The sequence below is a fragment of the Saccostrea cucullata genome, unplaced genomic scaffold (genome assembly GCF_032062105.1).
Source record: "Saccostrea cucullata isolate Sc308-1 unplaced genomic scaffold, CSIRO_AGI_Scuc_v1 ctg727, whole genome shotgun sequence".
Lineage (NCBI taxonomy): Eukaryota > Metazoa > Mollusca > Bivalvia > Ostreida > Ostreidae > Saccostrea > Saccostrea cuccullata.
In genome coordinates, this window is record NW_026918345.1 from 42,501 (window position 1) to 57,260 (window position 14,760).

Sequence of the window (14,760 nt, forward strand, 5' to 3'; positions counted from 1 at the left end):
TTTCACCCCTTGACCTTGACCTTGGAGTTTTAATTACTTTTTAAAAACTTTAACCTTGGTCACAACTTTTAAACAGTAGATAGTCGGACTTTTATATTTCACATATGTGTTCCTTGTGGCAAGACATTTCATTGGATATCAACAACCTTGACCTTTTGACCTTGACCTTGGAGATTTACGTACTTATGAAAAAACTTTAACCTTGACCATAACTTTTGAACGGTGAGGACTTACTTCTTTCTTACTTCACATATGTAATCCCTGTGAGAAGACCTTTCATTGGATACCAATAACTTTTACCCCTTGACCTTGACCTTGGAGTTTTAATTACTTTTTAAAAACTTTAACCTTGGTCACAACTTTTAAACAGTAGATAGTCGGACTTTTATATTTCACATATGTATTCCTTGTGGCAAGACATTTCATTGGATATCAACAACCTTGACCTTTTGACCTTGACCTTGGAGATTTACGTACTTATGAAAAATCTTTAACCTTGACCATAACTTTTGAACGTTGAGGGCTAGGGCTTTCTTACTTCACATATGTTTTCCTTTTGAGAAGACCTTTCATTGGATACCAACAACTTTTACCCTTTGATCTTGACATTGGAGTTTTAACTACTTTTTAAAAAAACTTTAACTTTGGTCACAACTTTTGAACGGTAAATACTAGGACTATTATATTTCAAATATGTATTCTTTGTGGCAGGTCCTTTTATTGGATACAACAACTTTGATCTTTTGACCTTGACCTTAAAGATTTACGTACTTATGAAAAAACTTTAACCTTGACCATAAATTTTGAACAGTAAGGACTAGGGCTTTCATACTTCACATATGTAATCCTTGTGAAAAAAACCTTTCATTGGATATCAACAATTTTGACCCTTTGATCTTGACCTTGGAGTTGACCTACTTTTAAAAAAACTTTTTACTTTGGCCATAACTTTTTAACGGTCAGGATTAGGGTTTTCATCCTTTAAAAAAAATCAACTTCAATGTTACTTTCTAAATACTTGACATATGATAGGATGTTCATATTACACACAATATGTCATAAAAGATAACATCTCACCCACAAAGACACCGAAAGCGGGGGACCACAATTCTTTGAATTTGCTTGTTTAAATTATTATTTCTCCATGTTTTTAAAACTCTCAATTCAAAATATCACTAATCGTGTGTTCCTTACATATTCTTTCATCGTTTCCACAAAAAAAATTGCTATAATTGTTGTCAATAGCCCTCCAGGTCCTGAAATTGAGATCATCGAAAAATTCGTCCATTCATGCGGCCATACATGTATTGATTTGCAAGATTATTTGTGCAGATGCCAACTACGAGAGTACTTGATAGAGGAGTAAGGAATTGTTTGAAGTCTAGCTTTTTTTGCAATGGAAATAAGAATTTGATAGAATTAATTCAGAACTAAGCGCAACTTTTTTGTGCGCAATAAATATACTGTTTTTTCAATGGGCTACAGTTCTGCAGCTCTGGTAAATAAATGCCCAACAAAAAGTATGAAAACGTCAGTCAAGATTTGACAAAATCATATACATTCAGATTTTATTTCTTGAAACTTGCATAACAATGATTTTATATGCGACAGTTGATATCATTGTTTCATCAACTTGTTTGTCAATAACTTATCTCATTGCTACTTAAGTAAGTGATGTAAATGATGTAAAAGTTGAAAGTCATCTCGTGTCTCATGTTGTTTTTTTTATATGTTACCATTAACGTCTTTTTTTCTTTTTTTCAGAGATAAAATATTGATGTGCATGTGTAGCCCGAAATATCTGACGTTTTCCCGGAGTTTACTGTTTTGTTTTCCTGGCACGTAAAATGTCAAAATCGTAAAAGAAATTGTCAGATATTTCGGACTAGACTCTGTGGTGTCTTTCTTGTCAAGATCAGTGGGATATGTCATTTCAACATTACTTTGTCTGGAAGTAACTTTTGTTAATTGTATTACATGTACATATATATCGATCGTCAATATATTCAAATGTCGAACTGAAGGTCTCAGTATTTTTGAAGTGTTTTCTTCTTCTCATGCATATTACTTCTGATAAATTCTGCCTCACACGAAAACAAAAATAGTTCTGTTTATAACGGGGCATAACTGGTACCCATAGGAATTCTTACAGATTGTTGGAAGATCTGGTCTCCAAAAAACACATACTAGTAGAAATTGTCAATCAGAAACTCAAACATTTTTTAATACTAACTTCAGAGTTTTAAAATAATTTTGCAAAAGACTTTTAATAAAGCTTGAACTTTAATTTATAGTGGGGAATGGTTGTTTATTGAGAGGAAAAGTCTTTTAAGTTTAAGGTTATCCGATCCTCAGGTTCTGAAAATTGAGTAATTGAAAATGCTCACAAAGATGTCTCTAAATTTTCAAAGTTAAATGTATTTACCCATGGTATTTCTTTAAACTTCATCATTAAATTTATATTATATCATATTATATAGGGAAAATAAACAAATCTCAAATATTTTTTTCAGGAAATGCTATTAGAGCTACCTACTGCATATTTTCTAATTGATAATTGATAAAAAATACATTTTAGGAATAAAAATCATAGGTATCCAGGCTTTTAAAGAAAAATGCATGAATTTTACACTTATTTGGTACTTTACTTTCTCCTACTTACTTCCATCGTTTCTTAATGCATAGTGTATGAAGTGTTTCCTTTTAAAGAAAACATCGTAAGTCACCTCTCAAATCATGCTTATAAACATTGGTAACTAAGGCTAAATTAAAAGAACTTTGATTTTTTTTTTAAATATGTAAGTTTTACATAGTTTTATGAGGTACAAATGTCAACTTTTTTTTTATACCATTTGTAAAAACTTTAAAGAACATTGAATCATACGTGGAGGCTTAAAATGAAAATTGTTCATGAAAAAATTTCAATTTCAAGCTTTAATTTAATACTTTTTGAATTAAATTATAAATTAAAGAGTTATCCTTTTTTGGCTGAGGATCGGATATCCTTAAAACTTAAACTTAAGTTTAGATGCTATTGAATTTAGTAAAAATTTTGTGATTTTAAATTTCTGCAAATACGCAGCAAATCTCTCTTGTTCTGAAAACCAATTGCAATTTGTGCCAATATTTTATCAACTGACAAACATGTACAGTGAACCTTCATATATCTGGACGCAAGAAATCCGGATGCTTCAGTATCCGGACGACTTTTCATCCTGATCGGAACGGATTTTTTAAAAGTTACTTTGTCTTGTTTAACAGATATCTGGACGCCTCACATATCCGGACAAATTGACTAGGAACCAAAGCATCCGGATAAATGACGCTCCACTGTAAACGAGTTCAATATCCATCTGAATGCATAAAAAGTTCAATAAACTTTAAAAGATTTATTAATAAAAAACTTTAAAATGTTGCAAGATATAACAATGTTATAATTTATGATAAATTACAATGGCATATGAATCAACACCCTATACTCTTTACGATCAAGATATAATATGATAGAAAATACTTTTAGCATGAGGTATTAGATAAAGATCAATTAGCACACCGTACATCACAAAACTGAGCAATATCTTCATGATCAAAGTTTTATTTGCTACTACATTGTACATATACACAGGACTTTTTGCAATTTACTTCCATAAACCAAGCTTGTTTTCCTACCAAATGACCAAAAATCCATGAAAAATTGCAACATCTCTTTCAAGTCAAGATTAGACATTTGAAACAGTCATGGCTAAATATTTCAGAGAATATCCATATCCTTGCCAATCCTTCCAGTAAATACCGTCGTAATATCCACCAGAGGGTGTGTAAGGTCCCCCGTGGTAATACACGCCCGTGGGGAGGGCGTAGGAGCAATAGTTGTACCACCACCCCCCTTTCTGGTGGATAGCGCAACTGTGTGCATCTGGTTTGTCGTGGGTGGCAAAATACATGCCGTTGTTAAATGCCAGGTCATCTGGAACTTGACCTTGAAAAGATCCAATGGAAAGCTGGAAATATGGCGCAGCATTGACCCGGAAGTGATTGTACCGAGCGTTTCTATTATTTCCGTACCAGTCCTGCATGTTTACAGTCAGAATGTTGTTACCTTGGAAAACAAAATAACTTCCGAGTTATTGGATTGTAATAGCTTTCAATAGAGAACGTTTACAATTCTTTTCTCGAAATAATTTATCAGATTGTAGAAACAACATTAACAGGTCAATGGGTCACGACCCTCATCTGAATCATCTTATTCCTGCTATTCTTTTTCAACAGATTTTCAACAACAACAAAATTAAATTTTCTATTTAATCTGTTCCAACATTGCAGCACCAACACTAACCTTGTGTAAAAGTCAGTTTTGAGTAAACCTAATCGACGCTAGCCTACATGTTCTAACCCCAATAAAAGAAGAATGACCTTGATGTTTTGGATTGATTGATTGTATATTGTTTTACGTCCCTCTCGAGAATTTTTCACTCATATAGAGACGCCATCACTTGCCGGTTGAGAGCTGCAAATTTTGCCCATACACCAACACTTAAACTTAAATGTATAGATCAGCCTGGTCCTCCGGGCTGCAATAACGCTACAGATCTGCAGCTAACAAGGTCATAATTATATGACCTTGGTGTTTTTGGAGAAAAAGAACACAATGTTTTTTGCAACAGTTTATAAAAGCTTACCTGATTTTTGACATTCACTTTACCTGTGGAGGTCAAGTAGTAGATTTGGTTAAGCCCCGCCCAGTAATCTCCCTGGGGATGACCGAAGCCGTACTGGTAGTCATGGAAACCACGGTAGAAGTTTTCTGTCCCGTACATTCTCCGAAGAATCACGGTGAACGAATTAGACGCTCCATGCTCACAGCGTACCTACGTATATATATATCGACATGAGATTTGAAATTAGTACACTACATGTACATGTAGTTATGTTTCAGCAGAATTGTAAAGAGTTTTTCAAATTAAACATACTTGTATCTGTCAAAACTTTTGTACCGAATTTGCTGTAAGCTATGATGGTGTTTTTTGCAATATTATTATTTAATTAAAATTTCTTTTTGAAAATTTGTAAGCGTTAAAGCTGTTTCTTCAGAGAATCAAAGTCAAATTATAACCAAGAAAAAGATAATTGATTAACTGCTTGATTTATACCTTGAAGGGTGTTGTGTCATTCATCCATAATGTATACGTGCCATTCTTCATATGACCCAGAGCTCTTACATGGCTACAGTCTGAAGCAAGACATAGTTTCACAATATATAAAATCTCTCCTTTGATTACATAGAAAAAGTAGGGTTGGGTTTTGTATTATGGTCAGGCGTGAGAGCAGGAACTTCTGACCATCCATATACACGCGAGCCCTCCACCCCCCCCCCCCCCCCGCCCTGTCGGTACAAAGAAAAGGGCTGCAGTTGGTTTTTTTTCGTTTGTGAGACAAAAAAATCCAATGTCGCTTTTTTTTCATCCTATGTTCAAAGTTTTTTTTTCGCTTTTTAATAATGGGACCTACGGGACAAACCGGAAAATTTGATTGAGTTGTTCATTTCTTAGACTATTCTAATAGTTCACAATAATCATGTAGTTAATGAAAAAGAGGAAGATAATGAAAAGTGATCAATGGATTAAAAAAGATATTTATTTACAATAGAAATCTGTGGAAGAAAAGCTAGGGCATAAGACACTGACCTCTGGGAAATTTAGAGGTGGGATCAGTTGCCTGGGAGGACTAAGCATCCCCTGTGGACCGGCCACATTTTTGTTAGTCCTATATATTGATCAGGTCACAAAATTTAATTATAATGGGTATGAAACAAGTTAGCCAAAAAAGACCCAGTTATAATAAAAAAAATTGCCTACAAGGTCATAATTACGACCATATAATTTACGAAATACCAACTGATGTAAAAGAGGTTGTTGAAATCTTAGCAACATCAACTTATCTGTCATTAGCCTGCCCCGGATTGAAAAAAAGATCGAACTCGGTGCATACTTTTGAGTATATATCAAACTATATAAATTAATTTTAAGTAATTAGTTGGCCCTATTGTCTTATTAAATAAGTACACAGATTTGATTTGATTTTGAAGAGTTTGCGGGGAGAGATAGCTGTAAATATGAAGCTCGCTGGTATGGAAAAAATGTGTGGACGATTAGTCTTTTGTCTTCTTTGTATTTTGTTATTGGAAATCGCTGCATCTAAGGTCGATAAGTCTCGCCTTTATTCCATCAATGCAGATAGCGTAGGCAACAGTGATTTGATAACATACGTTGTTCATGTTGTTATCAAACATAATCTTTTGCACATACTCTTTTTGTGCTTCTAAATGTATCACCACAAAAAGGCATTAAGAGTTGAAATTATAACATTATGTATACGTTTATTTTTTAAAACATATTTTTTCTTGAAGTGCAATACCAGTAAAAAAATCTCTGTGAGATATCTAGTGTACAATTTATACATGTAAATGTATCAGATCTAAAATGAACACATGTACGTCGATATCTTGTCCTTATAGAAGAAATACCGACTCAAGGATGTACGTTGAGTGGATTAGAAGTACATGTTATTTACGGTGCGGTATTTTACATATAATATGTATATGTACATATACATATACAGTATCGGTCTTACAACTTTTGTTTCCTTTTTGCCATTCACGACAACTCAACTCTTGATCTCTTCTGCAGAGGAAATAAAGAATGTCTGTCTGTCTGTCTAGCTGTATATCTTTGGTTCTAAGTAAAAAAAAATCTGTGATTTTAAAATCTTTAGAAAACATACTTGACGCATACATTATTTTATTTCATCAAATGAGCGCATACTTTTTACCTTTAAATTTCACAGGATTCACCTTCAAACGCCTAGAAAGGGCAACCACAAACTGCGTAACAAGAACTGCTAAGATAATCGATAGCCTCATGTTGTCGGTGTAAATCTGAAAAGTGAAAGTAAAAACTAAAACTCTGCCATTGTATTCAGATTTAAACCTATTGAATGCATATATAATATACTAGTACCTAATAATAATATTTAGAAAAACGATTTTACGAATACGCACCAAGTTCTACGTCCTCCTATCTATTGTCTCGGTTTATCATTTGAGGATGGTATTTATTTGATTCAAGCACTTATACACAGAAACACGTGATTTTTCGTAAAAAGATTTAGGCCAAGTCATTTAAATTTTGTGATTTAAGACATAACCCACCAGCGAGGCAGAAATGACAATAATCTTTTCAGAATTTAGTCCAAAACTTTGATAAGACACCTGTACTCTAATAAAATAAACACACACACACACAAAAAATTAAAAATGACAAGAATTTGTTTATTCGTTAATTAGACCTACATAAAGATTTTGATTTAATTAGGCTCAATTCGCTGGTGAAATAATTTTTTTACACAAAATTTTTTTAGTACTTATTATTTTTTTCTATATTTATATTTATTTATATTGAAATGTTCTTGTCAGAATTCTAAATCAGTGGCGTATACATAGTGACAGAGAAATGTACAAATGAACCATCAAACATTGAACTGATTTATGCTACCTTACCAATCCTTCTGTGAAAAAAAATTTATTATGTAAATTCGGTTGAATGCTAATCTATGAGGAAGGACATTTAATACATCCAAATAAAGTGTATAAAATAGTATAATTTATAGCTTTGAGTGTGTGTAGGGTACAGACAACAATCTCAAAAGAAATGTTTGAATAATCATACGAGGGTTGATCCAAAAGTAATGTCATAGTGTCCAAATCTTTTATATTTGGCGTCATATTATCAAATACAATATACCAAAAGAAAAGAAATGTTTGAATAATTATACGAGGGTTGAGCCAAAAGTAAATATCAAATACAATATACCAAAAGAAAAGAAATGTTTGAATACGAGGGTTGATCCAAAAGTAATGTCACAGTGTCCGTATCTTTTATATTTGGCGTCATATTATCAAATATTATATACCAAAAGATGCACAATTATAAATTTAATTAAACTCTAATTTTTCATTCGATAATGTTTAACTGAATTTATTTTATAGATGTTTAAAACATTTAAGATAGGGGGTGTTCGAACGTCACAAATTAAAGTGTACTTTTTTAGTATAAAAAAGACAAACACTTAAAAAGCATCTTTTAAAAGCGCCTAAACACAAAATACCTTAAAAGGCAAAAATTGACTTCATTTTCTAGTCTTAAATTAAAAATTATATGACATCACTGCTATTTTTTATGAAAAACATCGTTGATTTATTCCGGTGCATTGAAAAAAAGGAAATGTCAAAATGGACAAAAAAGCCAAAACAAACTGTAACGCATTTTTTGCTTCAAAATAGAGAAATCGCCAGTAGAGACAGTTACGTTAATTCACCAGACTTTCGGAGGAAAGAATGTAAATAAGAGACTTGTTTAGATGGTTTCAGCGATTTTCGGTGGTTGATGGGTCATTAAATGCTCAGCAGATGACCAGAAAACCGAAAGATGGGAGGGCGGACGGATATTTTCAATGGTGTGTGACATTGTCAAAAAGACAGTCGGATAAAGCGATATGTGAAAATTTAAGTTGGTCTTTTACTACTGTTCAATGAATTTTGACAGAATTAATTATGAAAAGAGTGAGTGTATGATGGGTACCAAGGGTAAGAAAGTGAAATTTGTGAACGTGTTCGTGGATATCAAATCTCACATAATTTTTAATGAAACGGAGGGAAGCGTTTAAATGTATGACGGCGCGTATCCGTCATATGACGTAATTTAGCTGCGGCGACTACCATAATCGCACATTGTATATAATCCGATATTTTGAAAATTAGAAATCATGTTGAATTGAAATTTTCAGGGCCTTCATCATTAATAATTTTGTTGTTTTACGTCCACGGATAGCGATTTTATCAAAGTTGTGACATTACTTTTGGATCAACCCTCGTAAATATACGTATTTCCTTCTTCCTGGTGAGCTTTTAAATCAAAGAAAAGGGAAACATTTGAAACAGCAATTTGATAAAAGTACTGATCTCTAAATAGCGCAACTGCAAATTGCTGAAACAGGTGTGCAAAATGAATATTAATTTGTGTTTGGTACTTTTTTTTTTATATTTCTAGATATAATTTGGAAAAGAGGGGTTCGTTGGTTTTGTCAGTAAAACGTTACACAGGATTTAATAAAGCTTACTTTAATAAACAAGAAGCTCATTAATATTGAACCACCGGGAGAGCAACATTACCGGACGCTACATTGCCAAAAATTTCAACGCTACATTTCTTCAAAATTTCGGGCCTTATATTAACACCCAGACCCCCAGCGTGAAAATTATGTGCCCCCCCCCCCCCCCCCCCCCATCACAAATCCTGTATCCGCCCATGCTAAATTCTATGTTTATTCTAACTTTCTAAGTATAATTCTTGTAATCGGTGGGGGGGGGGGGACTATATATATGTATACTATTCCTAAATGTAGAATTGAAATACATGTAAGCACAAACTTTAATGTACCTCATGTAAAGAAGGTTTCCTATAAGTTATAATTTTTTGGTCCTGTGGTTCTTGAGAAGTTTTTTAAAAACATAATGTCTCCAAATTTCACTATTTCTTAATTATCTCCCCTTTAAAGAGGGCATGGTCCTTCGATCATTTTCTTGAATCACCTTCACCCAAGGATGCTTTGTTGCAAGTTTGTACAGTTAAAATTGGTCCAATGGTTCTGGAGAAGTCCAAAATGTGAAAAGTTTGCAGACTGACTACAGACAAAATGCGATCAGGAAAGCTCACTTGAGCTTTCAGCCCAGGTGAGCTAAAAGGAGACTCAATATTTTCCAGTACAAAAGATGGCAGTTTTAATTTACCGGTAAAATAAATTAAAGAGCGACCTTTCGTACATACTGTGGATACTTGAACTTTACATTAAAAATGATTTCCTCAAACCCACACGGCATGCTATGTTTGGTAGGATATTTCCTATTGATCATGTCTGTTGGTACATACACGTAACCTTTTGTGACATATAAAGAGAGGATATATATGTTACATTATATTGTTGTAATCTATAATGGCATTGTCTCAAGTCATGGTTCGGGGTCCACATTTAAGCTCTCTTAGAATGGGAGAGGGTGGCCGTGGTTTGTTACGATGATATAATAAGGATGTTCTTTTTTAGACATTGTAATTTGCACTTGAAAATTGTTGAAGTTATGTCCTTGTGAACAGCTGTGAACTTTGATATGAACCTTAATTTCATAAATGATCGATGTACACAAACTCTTAAAAAATAATATTGCAAAAATTAGATTCTATATAAACGCACACTACAGCAAAAGTGGATCGAAAAATAAATTCCAGAAGAAAGTGTTCCGCATTCAAAGAATTATGATCCGCCGCTTTTGGTGTTTTAGTGGATGGGATGCCATTATTTATGGCATATTATGTCAAATATGAACGCCCTTTGTCATTCAAAAGTAAACACCAAGGTTAAAATTTAAATTAGGTCAAAAATGAAGGTCATGGACAAGGGTCAAAAATGTATGCTCGGAAACAATGCACATGTCAAATATGAAAACCATATCTCTGCTCAATGAAAAGCTGTAAGGAAAGATAACATTTTTAAAAAGTAGGTCAAAGTTCAAAATCAAGGTCACAGGGTAAAAATCATAGTACATCTAGAAAAGTCTTGTCCCAGGTAATACATATGTTTAATAAGAAAGTCATATATCTTTTCTCGTCCGATAGTTACTACATGTATATGTATAAAGTAATGTTAAAAGTTTTGAAAAGTTGGTCAAACTTCAAGGTCAAGGTCACAGGGTCCAAAACATAGTATATCTGAAAAGATCTTGTCACAAGATATGTACCTGTGAAATATGAAAGCCGTACCTCTTTGGATTCAAAAGTTTTTGTGACAGACGGACATACTGACAGACGAAAGAGGTTTAATGTCCCTCGCTTCGCAAAGGCGGGAGATTCTAAAACGAATCTGAAATCAAAAAAGGTCACCCTAACCCCTCTCTGTGGATCCATCCGTGATCAAAATAAATATCTATTTTCATAGGCAATGTTAAGATGAATGACATAACATGCATTTGTTAATAAAATGCTAAAACAGGCACGCTATCGCAGTTCATCATTCCGGACAGTTAATACACACACTTAATTGGCAGTATAGTTTGGATCTTTGGATTTATATCTCTAAAGGACAATTATGTTCAATCGGGGGTCCCCGAATCATGCCAAAGACTGAAGACATGATAAATTGGGAATAAAATTGTGTCATTGTTTCCTTGAATAAATACATGTATTATTCAGTATTGAATGGAACACCTTATTAAAACACCTGTATTTTAATCATAATTAGTTTCATCCTGTAAAAAAAAAATTCCATAGGATAAACAATTGACAAATACATATTAGACTCTTAAAATATATGAATAGAAAATTATCTTCCTTGGTTTATGTGACAGCAAATAAAGAAATTATGTTTTGTTTTTCTATTTTACATATGAAGAAATGGAAGCATGTAGCTTTAAAGATTAATGTTTTGATGTTGAATTATGAACAGTTGCCCGCGTGTTTTGTTTTCGTGTTTTCAAATTTTTCCATATCTCTGTCCTTGGAATATCAGCCTGTCTTCCCTTTACGGGGTGCTTTGACCCATTTTCAAACTGAGAATTATGATTACTGGTTTTTGCACTGTAATCACGTGACGGGAAGTGAACACTCTCTCTGGTTTTAGATTCGAGAATAGCGATCTCGAATGGAGAAAGATGAGTCTGCATTATGGCGCTTGTCCTTGTGGTGTCGATGCGGAATCCATTTGTCATCATCATCGTCTGTTTTGACGATTTTCGATGATTCTGAAATGATTCTTTGTCTTTGTCGTCCTTTTTAATTACATCACGATCTTCAAAATGAATTTTATTGTTGCTTCTCCTGACATGGTTGTCTTTTGTCCGTGTTGTCGTTTGAAGGTCTAAGGTCGGTACAGGTGTACTGGATCTGTAACTGATTGGTTCCGGGTTCTTTTCCTTCCGATTCGTACTTGAAAAAGAAGATGCGCTGGTCTCTTCCTTGAAGTACTGGCTAAACAACGAATTTACAGACATACTGTTCACTTTGGCTTCTAACGTCTTGCATTTACCAACCAGCTTTTCTATTTCCTGACTCACCGTCGGTAACTCGTGAGCATGTAGTCCAAGCTTATCACAGAATTTTGCAATGTAATGTATTTGTTCATGGAAAACTTCCAGTAATTTGTCTATCTCTCTATCCACATCTTCTATTCGAATCGAGTTCTCGTCTGGTTTGGGAGAGTTATCAAAATGAAAGCGTCGGCCATGTTTCCCTTTCAACCCTTTGTTAAGTTTGTCATAAATTCGGTAAAGTTTTTGTCTCTCTTTGATGGGAAGTTTCGTTGGCACATTGTTCTCAGTTTGGCAACCAACTAAAAGAAACATGATAACATTTCATAATTAAGAAAATGTGATGAATCGTATGTATGTGCTTACTGAAAGTCCTTATCGATTAAAATGCTCTATCGATCGACCAAGTGGCACAGTGGTTAGAGTGTTTGCTTTAAGATTTGCGGAGTAAGGAGTTGATCTTTACATCGCGGATTCGAATCCCAGTGCGGAACGTGGAGATCGTCCCATCGGATGAGGTCGTATGAACCAGTTCAAAAATTGCAGTAGGTACTAGCCCAGAAAGCTCAAAGACTCTAAGTGTCGAGATCGAACAGGTCTACAGGAGTACAGGTCTAAATTGAGTAAAAGTTAGTACCACATCTCAATAGTAAGCAACGTTAAACAAACAATCAAGTGAAACAAACCGTGTTTTGTCTTCGGCTGAAAGACATTGGCCCTCTCAGAGTAGCTTTTCCAGATCGCTTTGGCGATGTGTCTTAACCCAGTGCTCTCAATGACGCTCAGGAATCTGTTGAATTTATCCTCTGTCATATTCTTCTTGATGTTAAACAGAACTCCTTGAACTTTAGCTTCATTGTCCAGAGATGGCTAAATAAAAAAGGTTATAAGTGAAAATACTCGTCAAAAAATTGTGATTTTTCGAATATTTCTTTCAAGAGAGTAAAAGCATATATTGGGTAACATTGGAAATATTTTTACACATGGTTGTGTATCATATGCTAATACCTTAATTTAATTCATAAAACAGTTACTATATTCATACTTTCTTAGATTCGTCATTGGCGGTTTAAATTAATTACTTTTTTGGAGGAAAATATATTGATTACGATTTTGCAGTAATTAATACAAGAGAAGGCATTGCATTGCTACAAAGTTCCATTAAGAATATTAAACATTTTACCCTAAATATTTATACTTCTTTATCCTATCCAATTCTTACCCCGCTTAAAATATCCATCACTTGATTTGAAATTAATTTGTTCTGAACCAGCGCATGAAAAACGTCTTTTGTCAATTCCAGTGATTGTTCTAAATCATCATTGAATTCGTGTAGCGCCCTCGTGCGACAGGAATCGTAGAAAGCGTCGGTCTCTTCCATTTCAAGAAAGTCCATCTTCGTTGATTTCGATTTGTCCGAAGACCGGCTCAAAACGGGGGCAATATATATAAATCTTCAAAACAATCGGAGATTTTGGTCGCTGCCAATTGTTGTACATAAAGTGCATGTCAACGGCTAGCTGTCCTAACTCGTCAATGTGTGACCGTGTTAAATATTCAATATTTAAAATATCGATATAATCTTAAGCTTCAAGGTTTGATATTTCTTGATAAAGTTGGTTAAATCTCGAACTTTAGTGTTATTCTGCGCATGTTATCTTGTGTATTATTACAATACCATTCGTACAACACCCCCCCCCCAAAAAAAAAACAAAAACAAAAAAAAAACAAAAACAAAACAAAACAAAAACAAAAAACAAAAAACCAACAAAACAATGAAATAATATGTTAAAATAAATACAATGTAAATCCAAACTTCTCAAGATGTGAAATTTTATTACATGTAGTTCTGTTCATTCTGCTTATGAATGCTTCGCTTAAATTGTTTGGACAATGTAATTCATCAGCTGCAGTTTCCTAACGTTACATCTTCTCAACAAATTACTAAAACGATATTTGTCTATATATTCGAATGATTGTTTGTTGTTTAACGTCCTTCTTGATAATTTTTTTGCTCATATGGAGACGCCACCATTTGCCCATGGAAATTTGCTTTTGACCTACTTATATATTCTACACTCGAGGCCATTGTGCAGCGAGGGATCTTTTTCGTGCCAGCACCTACTGCGACACGGTTCCCCAATTAATTTACACTGTCCCAACCAAAAGACCGGTCTCCACGTCCACATTTGGATTCGAACCCATAAAGTAAGGATCTACTCTTTACTCATAGATTCTAAGGCAGACGCTCTAACCACTGCACCACGCGGGCGACTCGATCAAATGAAATAATGCATATAATACGAAGACGTATTAAAGACTTAGTCTCCGACTAAAATAGTTCTCAGTTTCGAGGGGAGAGATGGATTCGAAGAAATATATTTTTCTAACACTGTATAAATAATTAAAGATTCTTGACATTATTATTAGGGATGTCAAATCGGTCAATTTTTAATACTCGGTTACTCGGACGTTTTTCCGATCGAGTACCCGGGTACTCGGTAAAAGTGTAAATAAATAAGAACAAGTAAATTGATGAATGTAAAACACTGTAAACTCTTGAAGAAATAAAACCACATGCTCTGATAGGAGGTTTAGCTGTAAGTGCATTTCTGTTGTAACAATGATGA

General features: G+C 34.0%; 1 protein-coding gene across 1 annotated transcript; it reads right to left on the bottom strand.

The window, feature by feature from the left end:
- Positions 1 to 3,374: 3,374 nt before the first annotated feature.
- LOC134263571 (uncharacterized) lies at positions 3,375 to 13,541 on the bottom strand. The gene is made up of 7 exons (XM_062745947.1): positions 13,353 to 13,541; positions 12,817 to 13,000; positions 11,543 to 12,432; positions 6,829 to 6,934; positions 5,151 to 5,230; positions 4,703 to 4,868; positions 3,375 to 4,099 (listed from the first exon to the last, which is right to left on the bottom strand). The coding sequence occupies exons 1-7, from the start codon at positions 13,524 to 13,526 to the stop codon at positions 3,720 to 3,722; spliced, it is 1,980 nt and encodes a 659-aa protein (XP_062601931.1). The 5' UTR covers positions 13,527 to 13,541; the 3' UTR covers positions 3,375 to 3,719.
- Positions 13,542 to 14,760: the final 1,219 nt, after the last annotated feature.

What these genes read in the sequence shown, in the direction of transcription:
- LOC134263571 (XM_062745947.1), bottom strand. Translation starts at nt 13,526, where the DNA reads ATGGACTTTCTTGAAATGGAAGAGACCGACGCTTTCTACGATTCCTGT. An exon ending in TGATGGATATTTTAAGCGGG is followed by an intron (nt 13,001 to 13,352) that starts GTAAGAATTGGA and finishes TTTTTTATTTAG; the next exon opens with CCATCTCTGGACAATGAAGC. An exon ending in ATGACACAACACCCTTCAAG is followed by an intron (nt 4,869 to 5,150) that starts GTATAAATCAAG and finishes ATATATACGTAG; the next exon opens with GTACGCTGTGAGCATGGAGC.